This window comes from Kogia breviceps, chromosome 10 (genome assembly GCF_026419965.1).
Source record: "Kogia breviceps isolate mKogBre1 chromosome 10, mKogBre1 haplotype 1, whole genome shotgun sequence".
NCBI classification, from domain to species: domain Eukaryota; kingdom Metazoa; phylum Chordata; class Mammalia; order Artiodactyla; family Physeteridae; genus Kogia; species Kogia breviceps.
Genome location: NC_081319.1, coordinates 497,580 through 523,137, shown reverse-complemented (window position 1 = coordinate 523,137; position 25,558 = coordinate 497,580). Strand labels below are relative to the sequence as shown.

The 25,558-nt window shown below is 59.3% G+C and overlaps 1 protein-coding gene across 4 annotated transcripts in view; it reads right to left on the bottom strand.

Moving 5' to 3' along the window:
• ALDH1L1 (aldehyde dehydrogenase 1 family member L1) overlaps nucleotides 1-25,558 on the bottom strand; it is a 97,769-nt gene that overhangs the window by 17,851 nt on the left and 54,360 nt on the right. For all 4 annotated transcript variants that reach the window (XR_010842404.1, XR_010842405.1, XM_067043239.1 and 1 more), the window contains exons 2-14: nucleotides 24,115-24,266; nucleotides 22,482-22,716; nucleotides 21,564-21,729; nucleotides 19,597-19,698; nucleotides 18,765-18,854; nucleotides 17,498-17,635; nucleotides 15,454-15,579; nucleotides 12,799-12,890; nucleotides 6,772-6,919; nucleotides 5,421-5,540; nucleotides 4,526-4,653; nucleotides 1,668-1,818; nucleotides 613-683 (exon numbers count right to left, since the gene is read on the bottom strand). Coding sequence is in view for 2 of the 4 variants with exons in the window: in XM_067043239.1 (XP_066899340.1) it covers nucleotides 613-683; nucleotides 1,668-1,818; nucleotides 4,526-4,653; nucleotides 5,421-5,540; nucleotides 6,772-6,919; nucleotides 12,799-12,890; nucleotides 15,454-15,579; nucleotides 17,498-17,635; nucleotides 18,765-18,854; nucleotides 19,597-19,698; nucleotides 21,564-21,729; nucleotides 22,482-22,716; nucleotides 24,115-24,266 (1,719 nt within the window). In the remaining 2 variants the exon portion in view is untranslated. The remainder of the gene's footprint in view (nucleotides 1-612; nucleotides 684-1,667; nucleotides 1,819-4,525; nucleotides 4,654-5,420; nucleotides 5,541-6,771; nucleotides 6,920-12,798; nucleotides 12,891-15,453; nucleotides 15,580-17,497; nucleotides 17,636-18,764; nucleotides 18,855-19,596; nucleotides 19,699-21,563; nucleotides 21,730-22,481; nucleotides 22,717-24,114; nucleotides 24,267-25,558) is intronic.

The window sequence follows — 25,558 nt, the reverse complement described above, 5'->3', positions numbered from 1 at the left end:
CGTCTCCTCGGGTGCCCGTCCCGTCCTGCGTTAGCGAGTCCCGCGCTGAGCCTCGCGGGCGAGACGCCAGGTCTCAGCGGTCATTGCCGGGTGGCCTCGGCCGAGGCAGTGGACATCGGATGGTATGATGGGGCCCCTCGCTGCGGGTTTAAAATCCCTCCCAAACCTAGTCTTTCCACGTTGACTGGAGGTCTGTCCTCCTCCTTGTGCCGCGGGCTGGTCTCGCCGAGGGTTCCTGTCCCCGCTGCTGTGTAGGAATTCCTTGTCCTTAAGTATACCCACTGGTCATTACGCTCGTCAGATACAATTTGGGGGCGTGCCCTCTCTTCCACCCGTGACCCTGACTGACGGAGGGTTACTGGAGGGATTAAATACAATTATAGCCTCAAAGTGGTTCAGCAGTGCCTGGCAGGGAACAGGGGCTGTGGAGGTGAAAGCTGTTTTCACCCTGAGGACAGGAATTTTCACTGGTTTTTCTCTTTGCTGCATCTCCGGCCCTCGCCATGTCTGGGAGGCAGTGGCTGGCAAATAAACAGCCGTCTGATAAACACGCAGAGAGGGGACGTCTGAGCCCCCCGCGCAGTCCTCAAACGTGCCCGGCGTGTGACTCACCCGATGGGCTCCCTCCGGGTCAAGGTCAGGTTCCGGTTGGGTCTGGCCTGGTTGACGGGGATGGTGGCACCCTGGAAGAAGCAGCAGCATCGCCGGGAGGGGCTCTGGCCCCGCACCCCCCTCCCCCTGCAGGCAGCCAGCCTGCGCCTGGGACCCAGGGAGGGACAGGGGCTGAGTCCCGACGCGCCCGCGTGCGCAGGACAGGACAGCTGAGGGGTCCAGAGCCGGGTGGAGCGGGCAGCCACAGGGGGTGAAGTGCTGAGCCTGGCTGAGTCCTCAGGCCGGAAGCAGGTCCTGCACGGGGACGGCCTCTGGGGCAGAGGAGGGCCAGGGTGGGGGCCAGGTGCCTCCGGGGGCTGTGCTGGCCCAGGAGGCCTGCGATGCAGAGGCTAACGGGGAGCGGGCACCGGGCAGACCCCCTCCCTCGAACTCACGCCTGCACTCGGAGTGGGTGAGAGCCCAGACCCGGCAGAGACACCGAGAACCCCGTAGCCGTGGGCCTCCCTGGAAGGGCTCACCCACCACTGCCTGCGGCAGGAATACCTCCAGCAACGGCCCCCAAGCGAGGCCCTGGCCCCCGGGACCCGGTGAGCTGCCCGTACGACGACACAGTATGACAGGGTGGCCTTAGGATGGGGAGAAGGTGCAGGTGGGCCTAGCACAACCACAGGAACCTCGGGGAGAGCCGGTGGCTCTCCTCTAGGCCTCTAGTCAGTGGCAGCAGAGGGTCACAGGGGTGGGGTGTGGAGGGCTGGGCGAGGACCAGAGAGAGGACTGCAGGAGCCCCGGCCGCAGCCCTGCCCCCTGGGCGCTGCTAACGCCTGGTCCTCCCCGGAGCTGCCAGCAAGGCCCGGCCCGGTGACACCCCGACACCGACCCCTGAGACCCTGGCACAGAACCCAGCCCAGCCCGACGCGCTTCCCACCCGCAGACCCGGGAGCGAATAACCGGCATTTCCTCAAGGCCACAAAGTTGTGGTGGTTTGTGGCGCGGCCTCCAGAGTGCCGTGCCGCCCTCGCGGTCCCTGCCGGCCCGGACGCCCGCGGGAGCCCCACCTGGATCTTGTCGCACCAGCCAGCAAAGTAGCGGAAGGTCTGGATGGACATGCCCACGTGGGTCCTCAGGGCCAGCGTGTAGACGGCCCCTGCGTCCAGGGCCTCGATGGTGGCCAGCTCTGCCTGGTGCTCCTCCATGAGGTCGGCCAGCCTGAGGGGCGCGGGGAGGGGGCTGGGCTCAGGCCTGGCACGGCCTCGCCTGCCCTTTCGGGGCCCTTCCTTGGGAGCCGGGGGCCCTGCCAGCACCGCCGCGCTCAGGTGCTGGCCTCAGCGTCCTCATCTGTGAGATGGGACGGCGGCGGCTCCTTGGCTGCAGGGCCGTGAGCGTGGTGCCCTGTCCCCCTCCTCTCCTCTCTCTCTTCCTTCCTGGTATATCGACGGATCCCCTCCTTCCTAATTACACCTCCTGCCTCTGCGACAAGAGTCCTTGTCCGGGGACAGCATGCCGGTGTCGAGCGCCAACCACCCCACGCGGCTGTAGCGGGGGTGAGGGGCGGCGCATCTGCACAGCCTCCTCCAGGCTGAGCCCACGTCCAGCCGCCCTCAGCGGTCCCTGTGGGCGTCTGCTGTGGGCGCCTGGGAGTTGGGACGCCCGCCCCCGGTGTGTGAGGGTCTCACGCATCAGGGGCTGGTGGCGACCACCAAGCCAGAGCGGCCCTCGGTCTTGCACGTGAGGAGTTCCGCTGTGGGATCAAAGCCGGCCGACCTGCCCGTTCTGCACCTTGCCACTGGGACAGCCGCCGGCACGGCCCCAATACCCCAGGACCCCGAAGCTGCCCACCGCACTGAGGATGCGGCCTCAACCCCTGCCTGGCCCACCGGCCCCGAGGCCCTGACCGTGTCCTCCCGGGACCACGGTGCCACAGCTTTCTTCCCCCTCCATGTCAGCTTCGTCCAGGCGCTCGGGTAAGTCAGCCCCGCCCGGCCCTCGGGAGCCTCGTGCGTGCGTGCGTGCGTGCGTGCGTGCCGTGGGCCTGGACGGCTCTCCCCACGCCCCCGCCTGCTTCCGCCCCGACCGACCGCGGCGCCTCTTTCAGGCCGGGGAAGCGACTGTGGCTCCCGCCCACCAATCGCACCCCGCAGCGTCCTGCCGGCGCCCTCCCGCGGCCGCCGCCCTTCAAACTCTCCGGCGGCCCAGACAGGCGCCGGGACAGGTGTTCCAGACTGCCTGCCTCTCCCGCGAGCACGGAGACAGCTCTGGCCTCCTGCCCGCCCCGACCTCCCGCTCCTGCCGGGTGCACGGCCCGCACGCAGCGTGGCGCTGGCGAGCGGGACTGGGGACTGAGCGGAAGGGCCCACCGTCACCGCAGAGACAGGGACGTGCCACGTCACTCTCCGGGTACGAGAGCGAAGCTAAGTCACTTTTTGAGAAAAACTGTAGACCAAACAGTGGAGATACCGTGTTGTTGGCGTTACAAGGACAAGGGTTCCATCAGCTACGAGGACAGAAGGCCAAAGACATAAACCAATATGAAAGTCAGCATGAGGTGGCCTGTGTGTGTCGGCCCCTAGGGTGTCATGTCTCCTGTCTTTTAAGGTGCTTGCAGCCTGAGATACCTTGGCTCAAAAGCCTGCCAGCGCCAACTTTTACGCATCCAGTTACTTTAAAAATAGCCCAAACGTGCACATTTTTAGCCACCGATGAGTGGATGCGTCCCCCAGGAACCTCACCCGACAGCTGTTACCACTGGTGAGACAGGCTGTGCAGTTACAACCATGGGCCTTCCCAGTCCTCTGACGCAGAGACCCTGGCGTGCGTGCTGCTGGGTGACTCTGCCTGGACACGGGAGCCCCTCTCAGGTCCCTCCCCCGCCGGGAGCGCCCCTGTTCCGCCACTACAGCCTCGGGGGGGCCTCCCGCTGCCGGGGTGCCGCCCGATGAAGCCTGCGGTGTGTTGCTGGCTCTCGTGGCCACGTCTTCGTCCTTGGTCAGCCCGCGATCCCTCCATCCGCCACACCTGTGCAAAATGCCACGTGCGCGTGATGTGGCCGTGTCACGAGTCCCTAAGTAATTGTCACCTGAGTTGCTGGGGGGCAGCGTGGGTGAGGGTGCCTTCTGCCTGCCAGAGCCTGGTCCCCGCACAGCACCAGGTCAGGGAAGAACGGGCAGGCAGCGCTGGCCTCCTGAAGGTCTGCGGGATAGACACCAGGAGGGGCAGACGCCGAGGTGCCGGGCGGCTCGCACCCCCTTCCCCGGCCCCTGACCACGGCGGCCTGGGCCACCACCAGACTCTGGGCCGGGGACCCAAGGAAGTGTGGGAGCACAGGGCGGCAGCTTTCCAAGGACGCCCGCCCGCTCTCCAGGGTCCATTCCGGCAGCTGGGTACACGGCTTCCCCGCCTCCTGGGGGTGTCTGGTGACTTTCTCTGACTCTCCCCCGGACCTTTCTGCTCGGTTCACCCGCCAGCAGCCCTCTTCTGGAAACACCAGCCCGCCTCCTGGGGCACCTGCTCCTCCCCAGTGGGACCGCCTGGCTCAAGGAGGGCGGGCAGCACCTCTCCTCCGTGCCTCACCCCCACCCGGGTCATGAGCCGGAGCGTCCCCGACCCTTCCCTGGACTTCCGACCGGGCCGAGGGCTTAACAGAAGGGGAACGTGAGACAGGAGACCCTGGCGGCCAGAGCCAGGCTGGGCCAGGACGCGCGGGACCAGGACGGCCCGCCCCGCCCCGCCCCGCCCACCGGCTCCTGGGAGCCCCACGCTGGCCCCGGCCGCCCGGCAAGCAAGCGGTGCCATCTGGGGCTCCTGCCTCTCAAGCTACTTCCCCTGGGCCTCAGGCCGTGGTCACACTGTCCTTCTGAGACCGCGTCCTCCGAGAGGAAGGCCCGGGACAGGCAGGTGGGTGCGGGCGAGGTCCCACCTGTACAGGAGGCGGCCCCGGTCCCGCGCGCTGATCTTTCCCCACAGCCCGTGCTCAAAGGCGTCCTTCGCAGCAGCCACGGCCTTGTCCACGTCGCTGACCTGGGCCAGGGACACCTGGCAGATGACCTGCGGTGGAGCGGAGCCCTCAAGCCCTGCCTGGCCACCTGGGCGGCCGCAGAGGCGAAGGTCGGCGGACAGGAGGGCACGGGCAGGGTCTGCACGACGAGGGGAGAGGCGGCCTGCAGAAAGGGCCGTGCTCCTACGTCCCGAGGGCCTTCCCTCTACTCTCCCGCTGACCCCAAACAGGGCGACGGACTCAGGCTGCAGCCGTAAGGCCGAGGGTCAGCTCAGCGTTTGCAAACCGAGAGCAGAGACCCATCAGTTTAGTGAGGCGCAGGCGGGAGGTTCGCTCCTGAAGTGACATAAGCTAGCCCAACACCCCGGCATCCCACGTCCCGAGGGTGCCCACCTCCCGGCAGCACAGGCCCCCATACCTCCCGCCACCTGGACGGGGTGGGAGGGCGGAGGCCAGCGCCTCCTTGCTGCTCACCACAGGTAGGCTGTGCCCTCCCTGCCCACGGCCCCGGCACCAGGCATCCACACAGCCTCCTGCCCGGGCTTCCCAAAACTGGCCCCGAGGTTGTGGCGGCAGCGCCTGACTTTCCTGCCTGAGGGCACCTGTCTGGGCCCACACACCCCGCCCATCACTTTCTTAAACTCCCCTCAGAGGACCGTTCCGAGGCCCTGTCTTCCGTGGCGCGTGCAGCGTTTTCTCGCCCCAGCAGAGGCCCCCAGCCGGGACCCAGAGGCCCCCAGACCGGGGAGGGGGAGTAGATGGGAGAGGGGGCATCGGGGGCCTGTGTGGGGCAAGGGGGTGCTGGGCCCGCACTCACACTTCCGTCTGTTGGGTTGATGGTCTCATAGGTCTTGCCGCCCTCGGCGTCCACAAACGCGCCTCCTATGAAGAGCTGGTGGGGCATTCGGAGGGTCAGCTTGTTCACGGTCTTTTCCACCTGGGGACGAAGGGCCACAGGCCGGAGCTGCAGTGTGGATTCTTTGCGAACGGGCATCCTTGATGCGCACGACCCCACCAGAGACACAGGGACCGCTCGCCCTGCACACCCCCCACAGATACTCAAGCAAGGGCCCGGGCTACTCGGTCTCCTCTTCGGATCCAGCCCTGCTGCCCAGGGAGCTGTCGTGTGGGCAGAGGTGGCAGCTGAGTGATAAGAAGAGATGGAGGGCCAGACTCCGCAGCTAGACTGCCCGGCTGGAGCCCCGGCTCTGCCGCTGACCTTGGGCTGGTTGCGTGGCCTCCGCATGCAGGAAGCGCCGGTGGGCCGACAGCACTTGCAGCCCCCAGACGTGATGCGGCCCCGACTCACTGCCCCTCGGGCCTGCAGTCCCACGCTGAACGCGGAGCCTCTGGGATGCCCCCCCCTCCTTCCGCAGTCATCTGTCCACATCCCTAAGGCCAGCCTGGCGTCCACCCTGGTCACCCATACTTTCTTCATCGGCCCTTGTTCCAAAGCGCCAGCCAGACAAGCTATCATAAAGCTAATTCCCACAGGAGTTGGTAGTCTACCGAGATACCCCAGGGATGGTTTTTCCACAGTTTCTTTAAAAAATACATTTGCAGTTAGTTACTTCCTCATACTTCATATATACAAGTTGAACGTAGAGGATCATTTGTTTTCCTTATCGGGAGAACATTCCCAATCCCTTCCTCCCACTCTCTCTCTCTCTTTTTTGTTTCAGCCAACGGAATTCCACGCAGGTGACTGTTTGCACAGGTGATGGAAGAAAGAGCTGAGAAGCCGCGAGTCAAGCCAGAGGCTGACACCAGCAGGAAGCCGCTGCCGTTGCTGGGAGGTGGTGGAGCCAGGACTAGGGGCGAGGGTCACCCGGGGGTACAGGATGAGTTGGCAGGGCTGGAAGCCACGCCAGAAAACCCGCCACAGGAGAAAGGGCGGGGAGAGAGAAGCACACTGTAAAAGTCCCTCGATACCCTGTCTCCTGTCTTGGGACCGAACTCGTCCCCTATACTGAGTCTTGGACAACAGTTTCCTCCGTTGAGTTTGTCCTACCGCCTGGCATCTTTAGGCGATTTGCAATTACCAAGGGAAGCCTGGGTCGCTAAAGCTTCTGGACATCCAGGCTCCCCCCAAGTGTCACCGTGGATCCACAGGTATGGGTGCCTGGGGGGTGTGCAGGCCGGGCCCGCGTGGGGGGCCCGGGACTCACGTGGTCAATGACGCACTTGCTCTCCTTGTTGTCCCCTCGCATCTTTCTCACTAACAGCTGGAGGAAGTCCCCGAAGGTGGTTGCCATGTAGATGTCTTCATTTTCTAACTCCAGGCCGTCACACAGCTCCTTCACTTCCTCAACCAGTCTGGAGGGAAGATGGAAAAGCGAGGGCCTGGAGGAGGCCTGGCAGGCCTGCCTGGTTCTAGCGGCAGAGGTGGTGGCTCATCTCGGCCCCCGAGACATGGGTGTCAGTCTAGAGTTAGGGTTAAAAGCCCAGTCTGGGGATTCAGAGGCTCTGGTTTCAAGTTCTGGCCCCACCACTTATGAATTTGTGACCTTGGGCAAGTGACCGATTGCTCTGAGCCTAGTTTCTTTGCCTGTAAAATTGGACCAATCATGGCTCCTCTACTATTTCCTGATGAGTAAATGAGACAATCCACGTGGTCATAATTAACTGAAGATTAATAATAATCATTGAAAGTGTGAAAAGAATGAAAAGACAAGCCACAGGTTGGGAGAACATATTTCCAAATCACATACCTGATAAAAGACTCGGCTTCAGAATACGTAAATAATTGTTAAAGTCAATTCTAAGAAAAAAAAATCCACGTGAAAATAGGCAAAAGATTGACCAGATGCTTCACCAAGGAAGAAATATGGATGGCAAATAAGCACATGAAAAGATGTTCCACGTCACTCGTCAATAGGAAATGCAAACCAACCACAACGAGATTCGACTCCGTACTTCCCAGCATATCTAAACTTCAAAGCCTGACCGTACCAGCCACTGGTGAGGGTGCAGAGCACCTGAGCCCTCGTACCCGGCTGCTGGGATTGTAAAACGGCGCTCTGGAAGCCACTTTGCAAAGCACTTTGGCAGCTCCCTAAAAATTAAACATCTACTTCCCAACACTTTTAGGTATTTACCCAAGAGAAATAAAAGCCCATTTATAGCCACAAGACGGCAGAGCAAGAAGCTCCCAAACTCCGTCCCTCCACCTAAACAGCTATTGAACGGGCAGGAACTGTCTGAATCAAATGCTTTGGATTTCTCGAGTCTCGTCGACACTTGCAGCTTCCAGGGGACAACGTGGTGAAGAGCCGGGGTGTGGCAGTAACTTCCAGCCTTTCCATCCCCAGGGCAAGAGGCGGCAGTGGCGGCAGGTCACTCCTGCCGTGGCCTCCTGGAGGCGGGGGTTGGGGGGCAAGGAGGACCTCTTCCTCCACACATCTGGGTCATGGGGTCCAAGTGCTGAGGCTGCTTTTGATCGCTGAGGGGCTGGCCAATCCCATACATGCTCTGCATAGTGTGTATGACCACAGGGATAACAGAAGAGAAACTTCAATGGTTACACACAGCAAGGAATACACACCATGCCAAGAAAAGTTTGCAAAAGTCACAAATGGATGGCTCCAACCCTCAACAAGCAAGATCTAACAACCTCCCCGGAGTGAGAGAATCAGATTCTCAGAGCGGACACAGCATTACACTCAAAATGTCCAGTTTGAGTGAGACATTGCAAAACATACAAAGAAACAGGCCCATTTACAGGAGAAAAGAATTTGGAAGAAACCATCCCTAGGGATTATTATCAAAGACACTTAAATCAACCATCTTAAATGTGTTCAATGACTTAAAGGAAACTAGGAAAGTGATTGTGAAAAAAATGAGAATATCCAGAATGATACAGAAATTACAATAATAAACCCAACGAATTCTCAAGGTGACAGATACAATAACTGAAATGAAACACTCACTAGAGTCTTGCAGAGCACGTCCGAACGAGCGGAAGAAAAGAGCGTGAACCTGAAATTATCCAGTATGAGGAGTAGAAAGAAAAAAGAATGAATAAGAGTGAAAATGAAAATGAGCCTCAGGGACCAGTGGACCATCATCCTCAGATCCTACTCATCATACCAGGTCCAGAGAAGAGAGAGAACGGGACAGGAAAAACATTTGAAGAAATGATGCCCCCAAAGTTCCCAAATCCGAGGAGACACATGAATATACACATTCAAGAAGCTCAGTGAACTCCAAGAGGGAGAAACGCAAAGAGAATCACACCGGGACACCTGACCGTCAACCTGCTGAGACCCAAAGACAAGGACGGGATTTGGAAAAAGCAGCGAGAGAGAAGCTAATCACACACAGAGGATCCTCAATAAGATTAAAACCTGATCCCACCCCCCCCAAAACCCATGGAAGCCAGAAGGCAGTGGGATGGCATATTTAAAGCCCTGAAAGAAAAAAAAGTGTCAACCAAGAATTCCATATGTGTCAAAACTATCTTTCGAGAATGAAGGAGAAATTAAGACATTTCCAGATAAACAAAAGCTGAGGGAGTTCATTGCTAGTAAACTTGCCCTAAAGGGAGTCTTTCAGGCTGAAATGAAAGGACATTAAACAGTAACTCAAAGCCATAAGGAAAAGTAAAGAGCACTAGCGAAGGTAACCACGTAGGTAAATAGGAAAGCCAGGGGCTTCCCTGGTGGCGCAGTGGCTGAGAGCCCGCCTGCCGATGCGGGGGACACGGGTTCGTGCCCCGGTCCGGGAAGATCCCACGTGCCGCAGGGTGGCTGGGCCCGTGAGCCGTGGCCGCCGAGCCTGCGCGTCCGGAGCCTGTGCTCCACAACGGGAAAGGCCACGGCAGTGAGAGGCCCGTGTACGGCAAAAAAAAAAAAAGGAAAGCCAGTATTATTGTACTTTTGGTATGGTTCGCAACTTCTCCCCTTTTACTGTATTACATAATAGGCAAATACATAAAACAAAAATTTAACACCTATATTAATAGGTATTCAATGTATAAAGATGTAATCTAGGATAATAACAATATAAAGGGTTGGAGTGACTATATATAGGATACAAGTGTTTATATTTTATTGAAATTAAGTTGGTATTATTCAAACTACATTGTTATAAGTTAAAGATGTTAACTGTAATCTCCAAGGTAATTAAGAAATAGCTTAAAAAAAAAGGGAATCAAAGTGGTATAGTACCAGAAAAAGGCAGTGATAGAGAAACTGAGGAACAAAAAGCATAAAAGACATAGAGAAAACAGACAGACAGCAGAAGTAAATCCTTTATCAGTAACCTGGTTAAATGGAAATGGACTGAACTCTCCTATTAAAAACATACGTTATAAGACTGGATAAAAACAGCATCCATCTATATTACCACAAGAGATTCACTTTAGATGAAAATATGCAAAAAGGCTGAAAGTAAAAGGACAGTAAAGGTATTCCATGCAAATAATAATCAAAAGAGAGCTGGGGTAGCCATACTCTTATTAGACAAGATAGATTTTAAATCAAAAACTGTCAAGAAAAAAAGGACACTGTACAATGGTTAAAGGGTCAATTTACCAAGAAGATATAACAATTATAAGCATATGCGCACCCAACATCAGGCCACCTAAATGTACAAAACAAATATGAAGATAATCGAAGGGAGAAATAGCATCACAAAAAATCCATGATATTTCAATACCTCACTTTCAATAATGCATAGAATAAACAAGCAGAAGATCAATAGGCAAACAGGGGACTTAAACCAGTCTGTGGATGAAACGGACCTAACACACATACACAGAATATTCCACCCAGCAGCACGGCACCAATTCTGCTCAAGGACAGATCACGGGTTAGGTCACAAAACAAGTCTTAGCAAATTTAAGAAGACTGAAATCATACCAAGCATCTTTTCTATCCACAATGGTAGAAACAAGAAATCAAAAACTGGAGGAAAACTAAATTCAAAAAAATGAGGATACTAAACAACACGCACCTGAACAACCAATGGGCCAAAGAAATCAAATGGGAAATCAAAAACTATCTTGAGACAAACGAAAGAGGAAACACAACATACCAAAACTTATAGGACACAGAGAAAGAGTTCTGAGAGGGAAGTGTATGGTGATCAGTGACCATATTAAGAAAAAAAATCTCAAATAAACAACCTAATTTTACACTTCAAGGAACCAGAACAAGAAGAACAAACTAAGCCAAAAGGTAACAAAAGAAAGGAAATGACAAAGATCAGAGTGGAAATAAATAAAATAGAAACCGGGGGTGGGGGGGGCAATAGAAAAGGTCAACAAAACTAAGAGTTGGCTTTTTGAAAAGATAAAAAAAGGAGACAAATCTTTAGGTAGACTATGGAAAAAGAGAAGACTAAAACAAAAAAATTAGATGAAAGAGGAGACAATACAACAGCTACCACACAGATAAAAAGCATCATAAGAGACTCCTGTGAACAATTACACATCAACAAATTGAATGACCCAGAAGAAATGGATAAGTTCCCAGAGACACACAACCTACCAACACTGAATCATAAAGAAACATAATCTGAACAGACCAGTAACAAGTAAGGAGACTGAATTGGTGAGCGAAAACCTCCCAGGGAAAACCTGGAGAGTCCCACCCACCATTTAAAAAGAATTAATTCCAACCCTTCTCAAACTCTCCCAACAAAACGTAAGAGGAGGAAACACTCCCAAACTCACTTTACAAGGTCAGCGTCACCCTGATACCTGAGCCAGAGAGTGACATCAGAAGACACAAAACTACAAGCTAATGTCCCTGATGAATGCAGATGCAAACTTATCCTTCTCCTTATACAAATTAGAACTTACGACCACTGTTAAAGGGCAAGAGGGACAGTTCACATGAAGTTGAAGACTGGGTGACCTGATCTGTGGTAACAGATCATCCCTGGGGGCCGCCGACTGGGGAGGGGCAGGAGGGATCCCCTGGAGTGAGGCTGGGGCCCACGTCTTCATCAAGGTGTAGCTTGTGAGATATGATCGTATCACATAATATGTATATTATACATGTGCTATAATGTGTGTGTTACACGTGTTAAATCGAAGCTACCAAACTGTCCTCTCAAGATCTGTGCACCTCACCGCACGTAAAGTCATTCCTAAAATTTAAAAAGACTTGCGGGACTCCCCTGGCGGTCCAGTGGTTAAGACTTTGCCTTAAAATGTAGGGGGTGTGGGTTGGATCCCCCTGGTTGGGGAGCTAAGATCCCACGTGCCTCGCAGCCAATAAACCAAAATGTAAAACAGAAGCAATATTGTAACAAATTCAATAAAGACTTGAAAAAAAAATAAACAACTATCCGTTTTAAAGAATAAAACGAAACAGAAAGAGTCGCAATCATGATTCCCTGACTGCCCGTGCCCCAGCCCAACGGGCCCACCTGTGCCAGGCCTCACCTGCCCGGTCCCTCCCCACACATGCTGGCTTTCACCAGGGTGTTGGGCTTGTGGCAGTTTTAAAAGAGCCGCACAGGGCTTCCCTAGTGGTGCAGTGCTTAAGAATCCGCCAGCCAATGCAGGCGACATGGGTTCGAGCCCTGGTCCGGGAAGATCCCACGTGCTGTGGAGCAACTAAGCCCGTGAGCCACAAATACTGAGCCTGCGCTCTAGAGCTCGTGAGCCACAATTACTGAGCCCGTGCGCCACAACTACTGAAGCCCGCAAGCCTAGAGCCCGTGCTCCGCAACAAGAGAAGCCATCGCGACGAGAAGCCCGCGCACCGCGACGAAGAGCAGGCCCCGCTCGCCGCAGCTAGAGAAAGGCCGCGTGCAGCAACAAAGACCCAACACAGCCAAAAATAAATAAATAAATTTACTTTTAAAAAGTAACTAAAATAAATTTAAAAATAAAAGAGTCACACATTGTTTGATCTTCCTCCCATGAGGGGTGGGTCTCTGTCCCACCCCTGCCCTTGAATCTGGGTGGGCTTGTGGCCACTGAGACCAGTCAGGCCAGTGGTCCGCACCTGTCTGCTTGCTGGCCTCACGTTTGCACAGCCGGGAGCCACCAGCTAGACGTCCGAGTCCCAGAGTGGCCGCTCTGGGGCCACGACATCCCGCCGGTCCACTCCCGGTGGGCCCGAGGCCTGCACGCATGAGTCCTTTCTGGATCCCTGACCTGCATGGTCTCCTGCCACTCCGTTTTAGGGGGACTCCTGACCCACAGACACCTGGGACACGCCCCCCACTCCAGGCCTTACCTGACGATGTCCACCGACGCGGCCCCCGACTTGAAGAAGTCAGTGGAGTCTTCCACCTCCGGGACGTTGGGGAGAATCCGTTTCCAGACACCCTGGAAGGCAGGAGTGGTGAGCACACGGCTCCCGGGGCCCGGGAGCGGGCGGCGGGGGCGAGAACCGCCGCGGTGCTCACGCACTGCCCGGCGCCAGGCTGGCCCGTCCGCTTGGCTCTCTGATGCTCCCGGGTGCCTCACGGCACTGGGGTGATAGCCTCGCTGGGGAAGCGGGAGCCCAGGCTGCGGTCCGCACACCCGCCTCACCTTGACCGCAGCTTCGCAGGGGCCCCCACGCTGGTCCAGGGGTGGGGGGGGGACAGATGTGCCGGAGCTGCCCCCGAGACCCACCCCCCGCCAGCCCCACCTGGAGGGTTGCCCGGGGTGGGTGTCCCCACGTGACACTCCCGGGGGGTGCTGCCACGTGGAAGGGAGAGCAAAGCGGGGGGTGGTTCTGTGAGTGAACAGGGCCACCGAGGGGGCTCGGGAGCCCTGGGTCTCGTCCCCACAGACAGGCTAGCTGGCTCTGTGCCCCTCTGTCCGCGCCTGTGGACGGCAGTGGTTCCTGCCCCCGGCCTCGTGGGCGAGCGTGGCAGGGCAGTGAGAGCCGAGCGGGCAGCACAGCAGGGCCGTCCTATGGGCCACGACGGGACACAACGGGACGACTGCTCTCCGGGCAGCTCCCAGCCGGGCCTTTCAGGGCAGGCGCCCGAGGGCCAAACTCAGGCCGGGCCCCAGGCTGTGGCCCCACCAGGACCAGCCCCCAGGGACCCCTAGGCTGACCCTCCCTGGCCTCCCTCAGGAGGCTGCCCTGGATCTGCTTCCGCCCGCCATCCTCCTGCGGACCATCAGCAGCCGTCCCGAGCCGTCCCCGCCCCACACAACTGCGCCTTCTCCCCGGGCCTCCACCCAGGCTCTCCCCCTCTGGTGACATGCTTCCCTGAACCCCCAGCTCACGCTTAATCCTGGGCATCCTCCACGGTCAACTGCTAAATCACCCCTCCCCCCAAACCTTCACTGACTGCGGTGCTCGCTCAGCCTGGGGCCAGCAACCACGGTCGCCGTGAGGGCGCTGCACGCCGGCCCTCCTGGGGGGTGTGGACCCCGAGTGGCCGCGTGGCCTTGTCCAGACCCCAGCTCGGCCCCTGACAAGCCGTCAGATGCAGGCAGCCTCCCCTGCCTTGGTTTCCCATCTGGACAAGGGGCTGGGGGCAGCCCTGGAATGAGGCTGGCAGGGCTCGGGGTGCAGGAGCCCACGCTGCCTCAGAGCCCGTGAGGCCTCTGCTGCACACCTGGAACTCAGTTTAGAGTAGCCCGGACATTCTAGAAGCATCTGCTTTTCTTATGACTGTTGGGCTCACGGCCAGCGGTACTGAGGTCCTGACAGGTGCCACTAAGCTGTTACCTCTTCTGCCACCAGCCTCAGCCATCCTGGTACCACTTGGCCACAAGCTCCAGTAGGCGGTCTGTCCAGCTGGCCCCGTAACCCCAGGGCAGGCTCAGGCCCAGGGCAATTGCTCCAAGAATACTTTTTGAATGAACAGGCTTTTTTTTTTTTTTTTTTTTTAATAGACATTCAGAATGATCAGCCTCTACCTGAGGAGGTGCTCGGTGCCCCCCGGACCGGCAGGCTCCCCCGTCCCCCCTTGCTGGGTCCTGCGTCTGCACTGGTCACGGGCACGCGGTGGCCCCGCGGCCGCCACCCGACCCTCCGCGGCTCCCCGGCTCTCAAGGCCTCGGCATTTGCCGTGCCTGCCGTCTCTCTCCACTCGGGTCTCAGCAGAAACCACCTCCCCACCCGGGGGGCCTTCCCCGAGCTCCCTCCTGCGGCATCCCCGGCCTCCAGGCACCTCGTTCCCATCACCGTTACCGCCCTCTGAGCACACTTCCCGTCGGAAATTATTTTATTCCCTTGCCTGGTCGTTCGCCGGCTCTCTTCCCTGCGAGAAGGGACACACGTGACAGCAGAGACGCCGCTGACCACCACACCCCTCGTGCCTGGACGTGCATCTCAAATAAGCAAACCCACGACCGGATGACTGAAGAGCTGAAGACCCATCGGGCGGCCCCCGAGCAACCCCGCTAAACACCCTCCAAACCGCGCCTTCCAGGGACACGGAGGTGCAGGAGAGGCAGGAGGGGCCGTTCTGGGAAGTGGCCGATGCCTGGACTCCAGGTGGGGGGGACACCGGGCCTCAGAGAGGGCAGTGGCGTCCAGCGGCACACGGGCGGGGGCGCCCAGAGTCCAGGGCGGCCGACTGTGACACCTGTGCTGGTGACCACGTGGGGGTCTCCCTCTCGGGAAGCCTTTCCGGAAGGTTCCGGGGCACGTGCCCTACGGCAGGACAACTGGGTCCTTCAGCTATTCCATTTGCCCACTGTTGACAGTGTGTCCCCGGAGGAGTCGGACCCAGCGGCCGAATCCTAGGTCCCAGTGGCACAGGAAGCGGGGGCAGGGGGCCTCAGGAAGCCCCGTGACAGGACAGGACCGACGCTGTGCCCGGGGCCAGGACATACGTCCTTAGAGGGTGTGCACAGCCCGACCCCAGGGGGCGCGATTCGCGAAACGCACCTGCTGTGCACGACCTGCCCCAGCAGACGGCAGCCCCGCAGGGTCTCTTACCCGCACAGCCTCCGCAGTGACCAGGTCCTCCTCCGTCAGCTCGAGGCCAGCGCTGTCTGCTCCCCTGAAGAACTGCGAGGCCGGAATCATCTTGCCCCCCTCCAGCTGGATGTTCTTCACCAGCAGCTGCAAAAGGAAGGCCGTCAGGACCCGCGGCTGCCCGAGCAGGGGGCACACCTCACTCCATCTCCCCCCGAGGCAGGCCCGGGAGCCCAGGCCCGGCGAGGAGGCTGCTGCCACAGGGACTCGCTCGAGCTCCTTCCCTGTCGCGCACCCCCCCATGCTCTCAAGCTCGAAAAGCTGTCATGGTTGGGTTACCCTACAAAACTGACGCCTACCCGTTACACTGCAGTAATTCAAGCACTACCTTGAAAGTCACTGGAGAAAACAACTCATCACCCGAGAGCCCAGCTTCCAGAAACTCCTAGAAACCTGGCACAGGTCACCGAAGCAGGTGAGCTCACGGCAGAGACCGCGCCTGTCGGGTGGCCGTGGCCTACGAACACGGCACCTTCTGCACACACCGGACGGAACCAGAGCCGGGTTCCCGGCTGACTGCCCACCCCTGCTGTCTTCCAAAGATGCTCTGGAACTTTCTGGAGCTAAAGCCTAGCCAGGCCCCAGCTGGAAGTTCCTGAACGACGCTCAACCGAGGGTGGGTCTGTGTGAAGGCTGCTTCTTTACTCTGCTGGATTCAGGGGGGCCTCAGGCCAACCCCTCCTCCTTCCTCAGCCTGCAGCTAGTGCTCTACACCTGCGCCCCTCGCACTGACCGCTGTTGGTGGGTAAGCATGGTCACGGCCACGCCGAGAAGCCCAGGGGCTCCGCCTCGCTGCCCCTCACCCTTCCCCAGGGGCCGCGGAAACCCAGGCCGGAGCGCCGCGAGGATGCGGGGGCATAGTCGGCAGAAGCAATTCCCAGCGCAGAGCCCGCCCGGGGGCCAGAAAGAGGCCGTCCGGCTCCAGAACCTGTGTCTTTGCTGAGTGTCTTCCTCTGCCCTAGCCACCTCCCTCGAGAACTCACAAGCTCTAGGACTCCTGTTTCAGATCTGCTTTGGGAACACGATCTGGGACAGACACGTAGCGTCTGACGGCGTCGGCCACGGGTACCCGAAACACCCAATCACTGCAGATTGCAGGCAGCCTCGGGCCAGCAGCGTGGGCACCCGGCGTGAGCTCACGCCAGTCCGAGCCAAGCTGCTCCACACCCACCCGGCCTGTACGAGCCACCGCTACATCCACACATCGACATCCACGGTGTTTGCTGAAATTCCCCGAAGTGCTCAAAGACCCCTGCCTGACCTCCTTCTCCTCTGGCCCTGGGACCTCAAGGCCCAGGTCTGCCCACCGCTGCGTGGGGTGAGCGCTGAGGCAGAGAATCACGGCTGAGTGGTGGGCCTCAGCGCCAGAGAGCTAGGGCTGGGCTCCAGCTCTGCCACAGGCTAGCCTGGGTGGAGATGGCCAGGTGATTTAACCTCTTGGCTTCAGTGTGCTACTCGGTAAAATGGGTATAGTACTGACACACGTCTCATACGGTCGTCGGGGAAACTAAATTAAATCGCCCAACTCTTTGAGAACGGTGCCTGGCACGCAGGCGTGCTATAAATATTTCGTTGCATAAATCGTAGCTGTCACTCTGAGCCGCACTCCTCTACGGTGAGTCAGAGCATGTCATGTGCCCGGTGTGGCTTCCTTGTTCAAAGGGAAGGCAACTGAGGCGCAGAGGTCCAGTGACCGCGCCCGGGGCCCCCGGACTCCAGTTCCGGGCTCCCCGGAGAGGGCCTCCCCAACTCTGACACCCACCCAGGGCATCCAGCTTGGGTGGGGGCACCTGGGCAGGAAGAGCCCAGGGCCAGCCTTCCCGGGACAGGGAAGAAGTAGGCCGACCCAGCAGTCAAGGGTCTTCCCTCCTGGAGCCTGTGGTCTCCTTCTCCCCTGTTTTCTCCAGAAAAGCCTGGAGTCCCCCTGTGGGGCCCGAGCCCCCGGACAGGCGTGTGTGGCCTTGAGCCTACAGTACGGACAGGGGACCCACAGCAGCAACGCTACCATTCGGTCGTCATTCCCGAAGAGGATGAGTCCCGCTCCGGTGACCACCCCTGGCCGATGGGCTCCTGGGATGGGCAAAGTCTCTCCCTCGGGCACCAGGCCTTCAGTGCTCAGCGTTGAGTTGAAAAACGTCAGCTTCTGTTGAGGACAGGAAAACCAGAAAGGTGCTGGATGAGAGAGGCCCACTGTAGAGGACCAGGAGGGGCTGAGGGGGGCTGGGAAATCATGGGGTGGGGGTGAGGGTCAGGGCACAAATGGGGGCACAGACGAGACCTGGAGAAGGCACTGAGGCCTCGGAGGGGCCCTACGTCATCGCACGTTGGCCCTTGACCTCCGACCCGGGGGGACAGACACCGGCAGGAGGCCTGCTGCAGCATCACTGGGTGAGGGTGCTGCCTGGGGACACCACCAAGCCCTGGCTACTGTGCAAAGGGTCTGGTGGCAGCGCAGGCAGCAGAGACCCCAGAAGGTCTGGCAGCCAGCCTGTGAGCAGGGGTTGGGACAGCGGGGGGCTTCGTGGAGGACAGGGCTGCCCTCGACGGGGCTCGGCCAAAAGGCCCCACCCCCGGGGCAAAGGCAAGTCAGGGCTGGGCCTGGGGTCTCCGAGAGCTGCTCAAATCAAACACAAATGCAGACCAGCCTTGAAAAGTCCCTGAGAAGACAAAACCATTTCAGTCACAGGAGCAGAGCTTAATTCAGCTTATTTTGCAAGTTGGTCAAGACCAACTTGACCTTAGTCACGTCTTGCTTGTGTCTCTGGAAATCGTAAGCAAAATTTGAACTGCTCCTCAAAATGGATATGAAGTAACCGTTAGCCAGATCCCTATCATTTGAGAAAATTCTTGTTATAACCAGCCACTGCCTCTTCAGTTCACAAGCTCACCAACAGACCGCGTGTGGTCTGAGGGCTCCTGGTTCCGGAACTGTCTTTTCCGTGTGTGCACAATAAACTTACTTAGCAGTACTTGGCCGATTCATCGGTTTTACTTCTGCTATTCTGGAACTTTTGACAGCCCGGGGCTGAGAGTCGAACAACCAGCACAGCTCGACCCCAGAGCTGCCGCTGGGTCTGGCGGCCTTGCTCTGCACCAGCCCCTCTCCTTCAGCCGCGGGTCCTGAGGGAGAGGCCGAGGGGGCCGGGGGCACCTGGCTGGGGTTGGGGGTCTGGGCGATGGCTATGTACCGCTTAGTTCAGCCACACGCTGATAGCTGTGCAGCCGGGGGACACACACGGAGCACTGCCCGTCCCGGCCACGCAGGGACGCACCTGCCCACAGGCCTCCGTCCAGGCACCCGGCACCTTGTCGTTCCCGCGGATCCAGTTATGAATGGCCTCTGCTGGCTGCTCCCAGTTGATCTGCGGGGCAGGATGTGTGTGCTCAGCGGTCCCTCCCCGCTCCCTGACCATCTGGGCGACCCCTCTGGCCGCCCCTCCGGCCCCGATGGCGCTGACACTGGGTGGAGCCCTGGGCACAGGCTGGGAAGTCTGGCTTCCTCCCGACTCCAGTCCGAGGCCCAGAGCTGGGCTGGGCCTCCCCCGGCCACCCGGCTCTGGGTGCGCGTGCAGCCGCCGTCTTTCACGGGATGGGAACTCCAGGATGGCTTCGGGGAGACAATGTTCTGTGGCCAAGACGGCCAAGGCCCTACACAAAGTGCAGGCCTGTCCCATCCCCTCCCTGCCCCCCAGCGGCTTCTCCTCACTTACAGGGCTCACACAGATCCCGACAGAGCACCCCGCGAGCCCTGAGCACAGCTACAGCCCGTGGGCCCACCCAGTCTCCCGACCTGTGACAGCACCGAGGAACTGAACTCCCTCTGGCGTCTCATCGCAGAGATGAGGAGCCAGCACCACGGCTGGTTTTTACCCCCTCCCCACCTCACGGCCCTTCTCCCTGAGGGCCCCGCCTACCTGTTCCTAAGGAGGAACCGGGAAGAACCCAAACAGACCCTGCGCCCTGCCTGCCCAGGTGCCCGCCTAGCTCATGCTTCCTGCCCTGGGGCTGCTCTTTCTTCTGGGCTTAAACAGGTACGTCCTGGCCGCCTGTTTTCCGCAGCCCGGGCACAGGCAGCCTTTGGGTGGGCAGGGCCCTGGCGCTCACCCGGGCTGCTTCCTTCTTCTGAATCCCCTCGTAGGTGGCGCCATCCGCAGGCTGAGGGAGCCTGGGGGCTCTGCCCTCAGCGATCAGCTTCACGGCCTGAACCTGGGGAGACACGGGTTGGTTGGCGTCCCCCACGTTAGGGCCCCCCCAACTCCCAGACCCTGGGTTCACACTTGAGTCTGGACCGGGCCACTCGCTGAACAGACCCACCCGGCACCACACGGGCACGTGACGGGCCCCCACGGAATGGGTGCGGTAGGGACAGGTAAAATTAGCTCGAACCCACTTCCAATCTGAGCAGTGAGTGCAAGACCGCGCCCTCTCTCCCACACAAGGCCCAAGACGATCATGTAAGCTAAAGCCCTCTCCGGGTGTAACACACACCAAGGTCCACGTTTTGGTCTAAAACCTTCCCTGTCTCTTAGGGAGAATGGCTCCTGGACTGCGTGATGGGCTTGGAGGTCCCGAATAAGTTAAGCGGGAAGCAGTTTCTCTGCTCCGGGAAAGAGGAGGGTTGTGAAGAAGAAGTCGGGAGGGAGGGGAGGAGAGCCAAGGCGCCGGGCCCGGAGGGAGGGAAGGTGGTGGTGAGAGCCCCCGGAGACCCGAGGCTGAGAAGCCAGGAGAACTCAGAAGCGTCTAAGGCAGGACTGCCCAGGGGGCACTTCCCTGGTAATGGACGTGTTCCACGTCAGCCCCGTGTGGTTTCTGGGGACCTGAAATGTAGCCAGTGAGCCTGATGACCTTGATCTTTAACTACAAGTCATTTAAATTAATTTAATAACCACCCATGACTAGCGGCTGCCCACTGGACGCTGCCCTGAAGGATGCTCTTGGTTGTTTTCTGTAGGATGAACAAGATGACCCCTTCCTGCCTCTCACGTCAAACCTCCAGCAGGTCTCCCTGCTCACTCCTGTGAACAGGTGGATCCAAGGCCGCATAATGGGGCCCAGGGCTGGGGACGCAGCCATTGATGTGCTATGGAAACGTCCCCATCTGACTTCTGTCCTGGCTGGCCTCCCCGGCTGGACACACCGCCTCTACGGGCCCTGCACAACCAGCTCTGACATCAGCCTTTTGGGTCGGCCCTCCTCCTCCTGCGGGAATTCAGTGCAGTGACCACACCTGGGCCAGCCTTGGCCAGAAGCCCCCAAGACTGGAACATGTGACAGAGGCTGCCAATCAGAGTGCTCCCCCATGCTGGCCAGTGATTGGCTTGGGGTCATCACATGACCTGAATCGGCCAATCAGAGTGTCCTCTGATTTTTTATTCATAATTCTAGGGGAAAGAGGGTTTCTCCTCCCCTGGAATCAAGGGGTGAAAAAGTTGAGACAACAGTGACTACTTTTCCTCCCACTTAAGGGCAACCTGAGGATGAAGCTAATCAAACGGAGGGAAGTAGGATCAGCGTGAAGAAATAGAAAGATAGACTCCTGTGACAGGCCTTAAGCCTCTGGATTCAGCAAGGCTTGATGGCATCCTGCCTGGAGTCTTCTATCTTTTTTTTTTTTTTTTTTTTTTAATCCGTACGCGGGCCTCTCACTGTTGTTGCCTCTCCCTTTGCGGAGCACAGGCTCCGAACGCCCAGGCTCAGCGGCCATGGCTCACGGGCCCAGCCGCGCCGCGGCATGTGGGATCTTCCCGGACCGGGGCACGAATCCGTGTCCCCTGCATCGGCAGGTGGACTCTCGACCACTGCGCCACCAGGGAAGCCCTGGAGTCTTCTATCTTAAATGAGCCAAAAATGTCCCTTTTTGGCTAAAAGCTTGTTGAGTTGTTCTGACAGTTGTAAGCACGAGTCCCGCCTTATACAATAATATATGTCCTAATCCCGCCTCTGAAACCCTGAAATGAGCGATCTCCCCCTCCAGAATCCTGGCCAGCTCAGGGCAGCAGGCTGGAGCTGGGCGGGGTGGGGTGGGGGTGGGGTGGGGGTGCCAGCAGGGGAGGCCCTGGGGGCAGCCTTACCATCCCTTTCACGCCTTCGGGGAAGAGGAAGCGGCTGTACAGCGTGCTCACAGTGTCGTCCGGGAGGATCTCGCACTCCTTCTGGAGCAGAAGGTCCCCGGTGTCCAGACCATCGTCTGCCCAAAAGATGGTAAACCCCCCCTTCTTGTCTCCATGGATGAGGGTCCTACGGAGCAGAGGAGTGTAACCTGAGTCCGGAAGGAAGGACCACGGAGAAGGAGGCCCTGGGGGCTGCCCCCGTGACCGCCGCCGCCCTGCAGCACACCCCATCTCCCCAGGGGAGGACCGATGAAGGAAAATGGTGTTTACTGATGCCGACTGCGTGCCAGGTATTGTGCTAAAAGCCTTAATGCCTCGTGTAACTTTATCCTCCCCACACGTGTAACAGCACCGTTTGCCCCTTTTACAGATAAGGAGACTAAGGCCCAGAGCAGTGAGGAGCCATGACTGGCGGTCAGGGAGCCTGAATCCTAATCGGACCAGGCTGACTACAAACCCGCTCTCTCGTCCAGCTCAGAGGTCTCCCCCCCACCCCCGACCGCTCCTCCGAACAGCTCCAGCCTCCAGATACGCACATCGCCTCCCGTCTCACACTATCTTGTTCAGGTGACTCTTTCGCCCATCGCTATCTCTTTCCAAGAGGGGGGCTGCTGAGAGCACCGGTAGCCGGTGGGGGGGAGAGCGGGCCTCAGGGAGCCCCTCGGGCCACTCTGCCCCGGCAACCCCGCCGCAGGGCGGGAATGCAGCGCGCACGGCGCTGCCTGAGCGCAGTTCTTGCTCGGGGATCGTGCTGCCATCTACCGCGTGGACGCCGTCCGGCGGCGCACACAGGCACCGCGTGCGCAAAGCCGCAGAGGGAAGCTCGGGCTGAGGCACGGGGACGACGCAGGCAGGTGGGGTGTCTGGGCCCCGTCTCACCAGTTGATGGCCGAGGCCCCCCGGTGCCGGGGGAGCAGACTCGGGTGGTAGATGATGGAGCCGTGGCGGGGGGCGTTGATGATCTCCGGGGGGATGAACTGGCTACAGAAGGGCAGCACGTTGAGCTCGGCTCCCAGGGCCTGGTGCGTCGCCACCACGCTGGGCAGAGCCTGGCCCCTTACCCGCCAGCGGGGGATCTTGAACACTGGCACTCCGTCCTGGTCGGCCTTCAGGCCTGTGGGACAGCGGGTGAGAGACTGCCCCCTACTGCTGCGCCCACTCCGACGTGCCACCTCTGCCTGCCCCGCGGGGGGGGCTCCCGCACCTCCGCCCCAAGCGTGTCCCCCCAGCTTCCCCCACTGCCCAGGGCAGCCCAGAGGGGACGGCGCCGGGCAAGGCCCGGGTCTCAGGAGCTGCTGTGCCGGGCCTGACCTCTGCTGACCGCCTCCCTCTCCCAGACGCCTGCCTGACCCCTGGCCTCTTTAGGTGCCCGGAGCAGGGCACCCTCCCCGTGGGTCTCACGTGCAGTCCACAGGTCCCCAAGTTCTAGAATGCAGCTTCCTGCCCCTCAGAGGTGGCGCTGCCCCTGCAGTCACTGGCCGCTTCCTCCGAGCTCCCCTGTGCCTGCCCCTCAGCCCCTGTCCAGCGCTTCCCAGCCCCTGGCTCTCTGGAACACGCCCGGCTGACGTGTGGCCCTGGCTGACCTCCCCCACCATCGGTCTCTCTGGCTCTGTGCCCTGGGTTCAGGGACATGGGTCAATGTAAGCAGACTGGGCCATGCTTGCAAAAGTTGTCCCCGCTGTGACCAGTGGCATCTGTGGACATCTGAGGTCAGGTCAAGCAGCAGCCCCAGCCAGGCTCAGAGCTGCTGTCAGGGGCCCCCGAGCGGCTACGGGCGGGACTCAGGCTGTGCTACGGGTTGCGGCGGGCTCAGATCTGGAGCCGAGGCCTGGCTGACGTGGGGGCAGCCTGCACGCCCCATCTGGGGAGACTCCCTATTCCTAATGCACCAAGCCCTGGGGCCTGGCAGCCCCGCGAGGCCCCTTTCCTCGTCCGGACCCACATTCTGAATCCATCAGGCCTGAGAAGGACCCGGGAGGGGCCTGAAGGTCTGTTCGTCGAGCTGAGGGCCCTGATTCCTGCTGCGCTGCTGAGGTGCCCTCGGGAACTTGTTAGAAATGCGACTCCCAGGTCCCTCCCGTCCCTCTGAGCAGAAGCTCCGGGGGGCCGGGGGCAGTATGGGGGCCTCAGCGCCCTGCTCAGCAGGTGCCCCCTGAGACGCGGTGCAGGGCACGCTCACGTCTGAGAACGCTGGCCGCGGAGACTGCCGCCTGGGGGCCTTTTCAGAGCGTGGGTGCCGCGGTCGGGGGGAGCCAGAGTGCTCACACTGAGGGCCCTGGGAGTAGGCCAGGCTTCTGCACGGCCCTTCTCCAGGACACAAGCCCCGCCCTGCGGTCCACCCGGTTCCAGAAAAGCCCGGCGGCCCACTGGCGCCTCAGCAGGGTCCGGGGTGGACCGCGAGCGGCCGCTTCTGGCCGGGGAAGCCCACAGCCCCACCCAAGACCCCGCAGGCTCTGCGCCCACCACCGCCCACGGGGCACCCCCTCCCCGTGCTCCCGGGCCCCCCACTCACCTAGGGGGTCCGCCTTCCCGTCCTTGTCGGGGACAGTGAACACGCCCACGACCTCGTGACCCGCCTCCCGCAGGTGGCAGTAAACTTCCTGGCCGAACAGGCTCTGTCCGATCACTGCGATCTTCATGGCGGCGGGGCCGGGCCGGGAGGACCTGGGAAAGGAATACGACCTCAGCGTCAGACAGGGCGCGCTGGCCCGAGGGGGCAGCCCACCCGCCCCCGCCCCAACCCCTCGGCCCAGCTCTGGGCTCCCTGGGCCGCCGGCCACTGCGGGGAGGCGGCCGCATGAGGAACGAAGGAAGAGGTCCTGAACGGTGGGCCTGGAGATACTGCAGCGTGAGTCGCATGCGAGCGCAGCCTCAGGGACTCCTCCCTGGAACCTCCAACACGGCACGGGGCCCTGCGTGTGGTGTCTTCCCAGGCGTATCTGAGCATGTTTCTGTAACTGACCAGTCCTGTCACCTCGGTCAAGTCGCATCAGCTTCAGTTTTGTCACTTGTTGATGAGAAAGATACTCCTGAAATGCTTCCAGCCTGCAGGCCAGGCTCTCCCTGGGCAGGAAGCAGCAATGGGCCCGGACTTCGGCTGCATAGAGACAGACGCCCAGTGGACGGGCCGAGGACGGAAGGTGGCGTGGGAGGTGCGCCAGGTGCCACTGGGCTGCGTGGGAAGACGCGCGGCTGGACCGAAGTTTGCTCATTCACTCACCACGCTCATATCCATAAAACCTATTCTCTACTTGATACGTTTCTTTAAATTATCTATCTACACAAACACACATTTCTGGAGAAAAGTTTATTGAAGTATTACATGCTTCGGACATACAGAAAAGTGTACAAACCGTAAGTATGTAGCTCAATGAATTTTTGCAAACTGAACACACCAGTATAATCAGCGCTCAGATAAAGAAACACTGCAGAAGCGCATTTAGATGACAGAGAGGTAGAGCGCGGCTAGACTCCATTTACATGAATGGAATCACACTGCGTGATGCTCTGTGCACCGTTTCCCCTGAGCACTGTCCACGCAGCTGCGCTGTGTCCGTTCTCATTGCTCCACAGTGTTTTCCTGTGCGTGTAAATAAACACGCTCATGTATCCATCCTGCGGTGGGTGGACATTTGGCTAGTTTCCAGCTTGAAGCTGTTACCAACACGGATGTGATACAGACTCTGGCACGTGGTTCTTACTGAATACAAGAATACACTTCCGCTGGGTGTGTACCTGGGAGTGGAGTTCCTGGGTCCCAGGTGTGAACGTGTTCAGCCTTACCAGCCTCTGCCAGGTTTCCAAAGTGCTTTTACCGATTTCCACGTGCTTTGCATGGCAGCCTCCTATCTGTTCATTTTACTGTCCTGCTGACAGGGACTGCAGCTGTCCTGCTGGGGTTTCCTTGGCGATTCCCTGATGGCTGATGAAGGGAGCACCTTTTCCTACGTTTATCA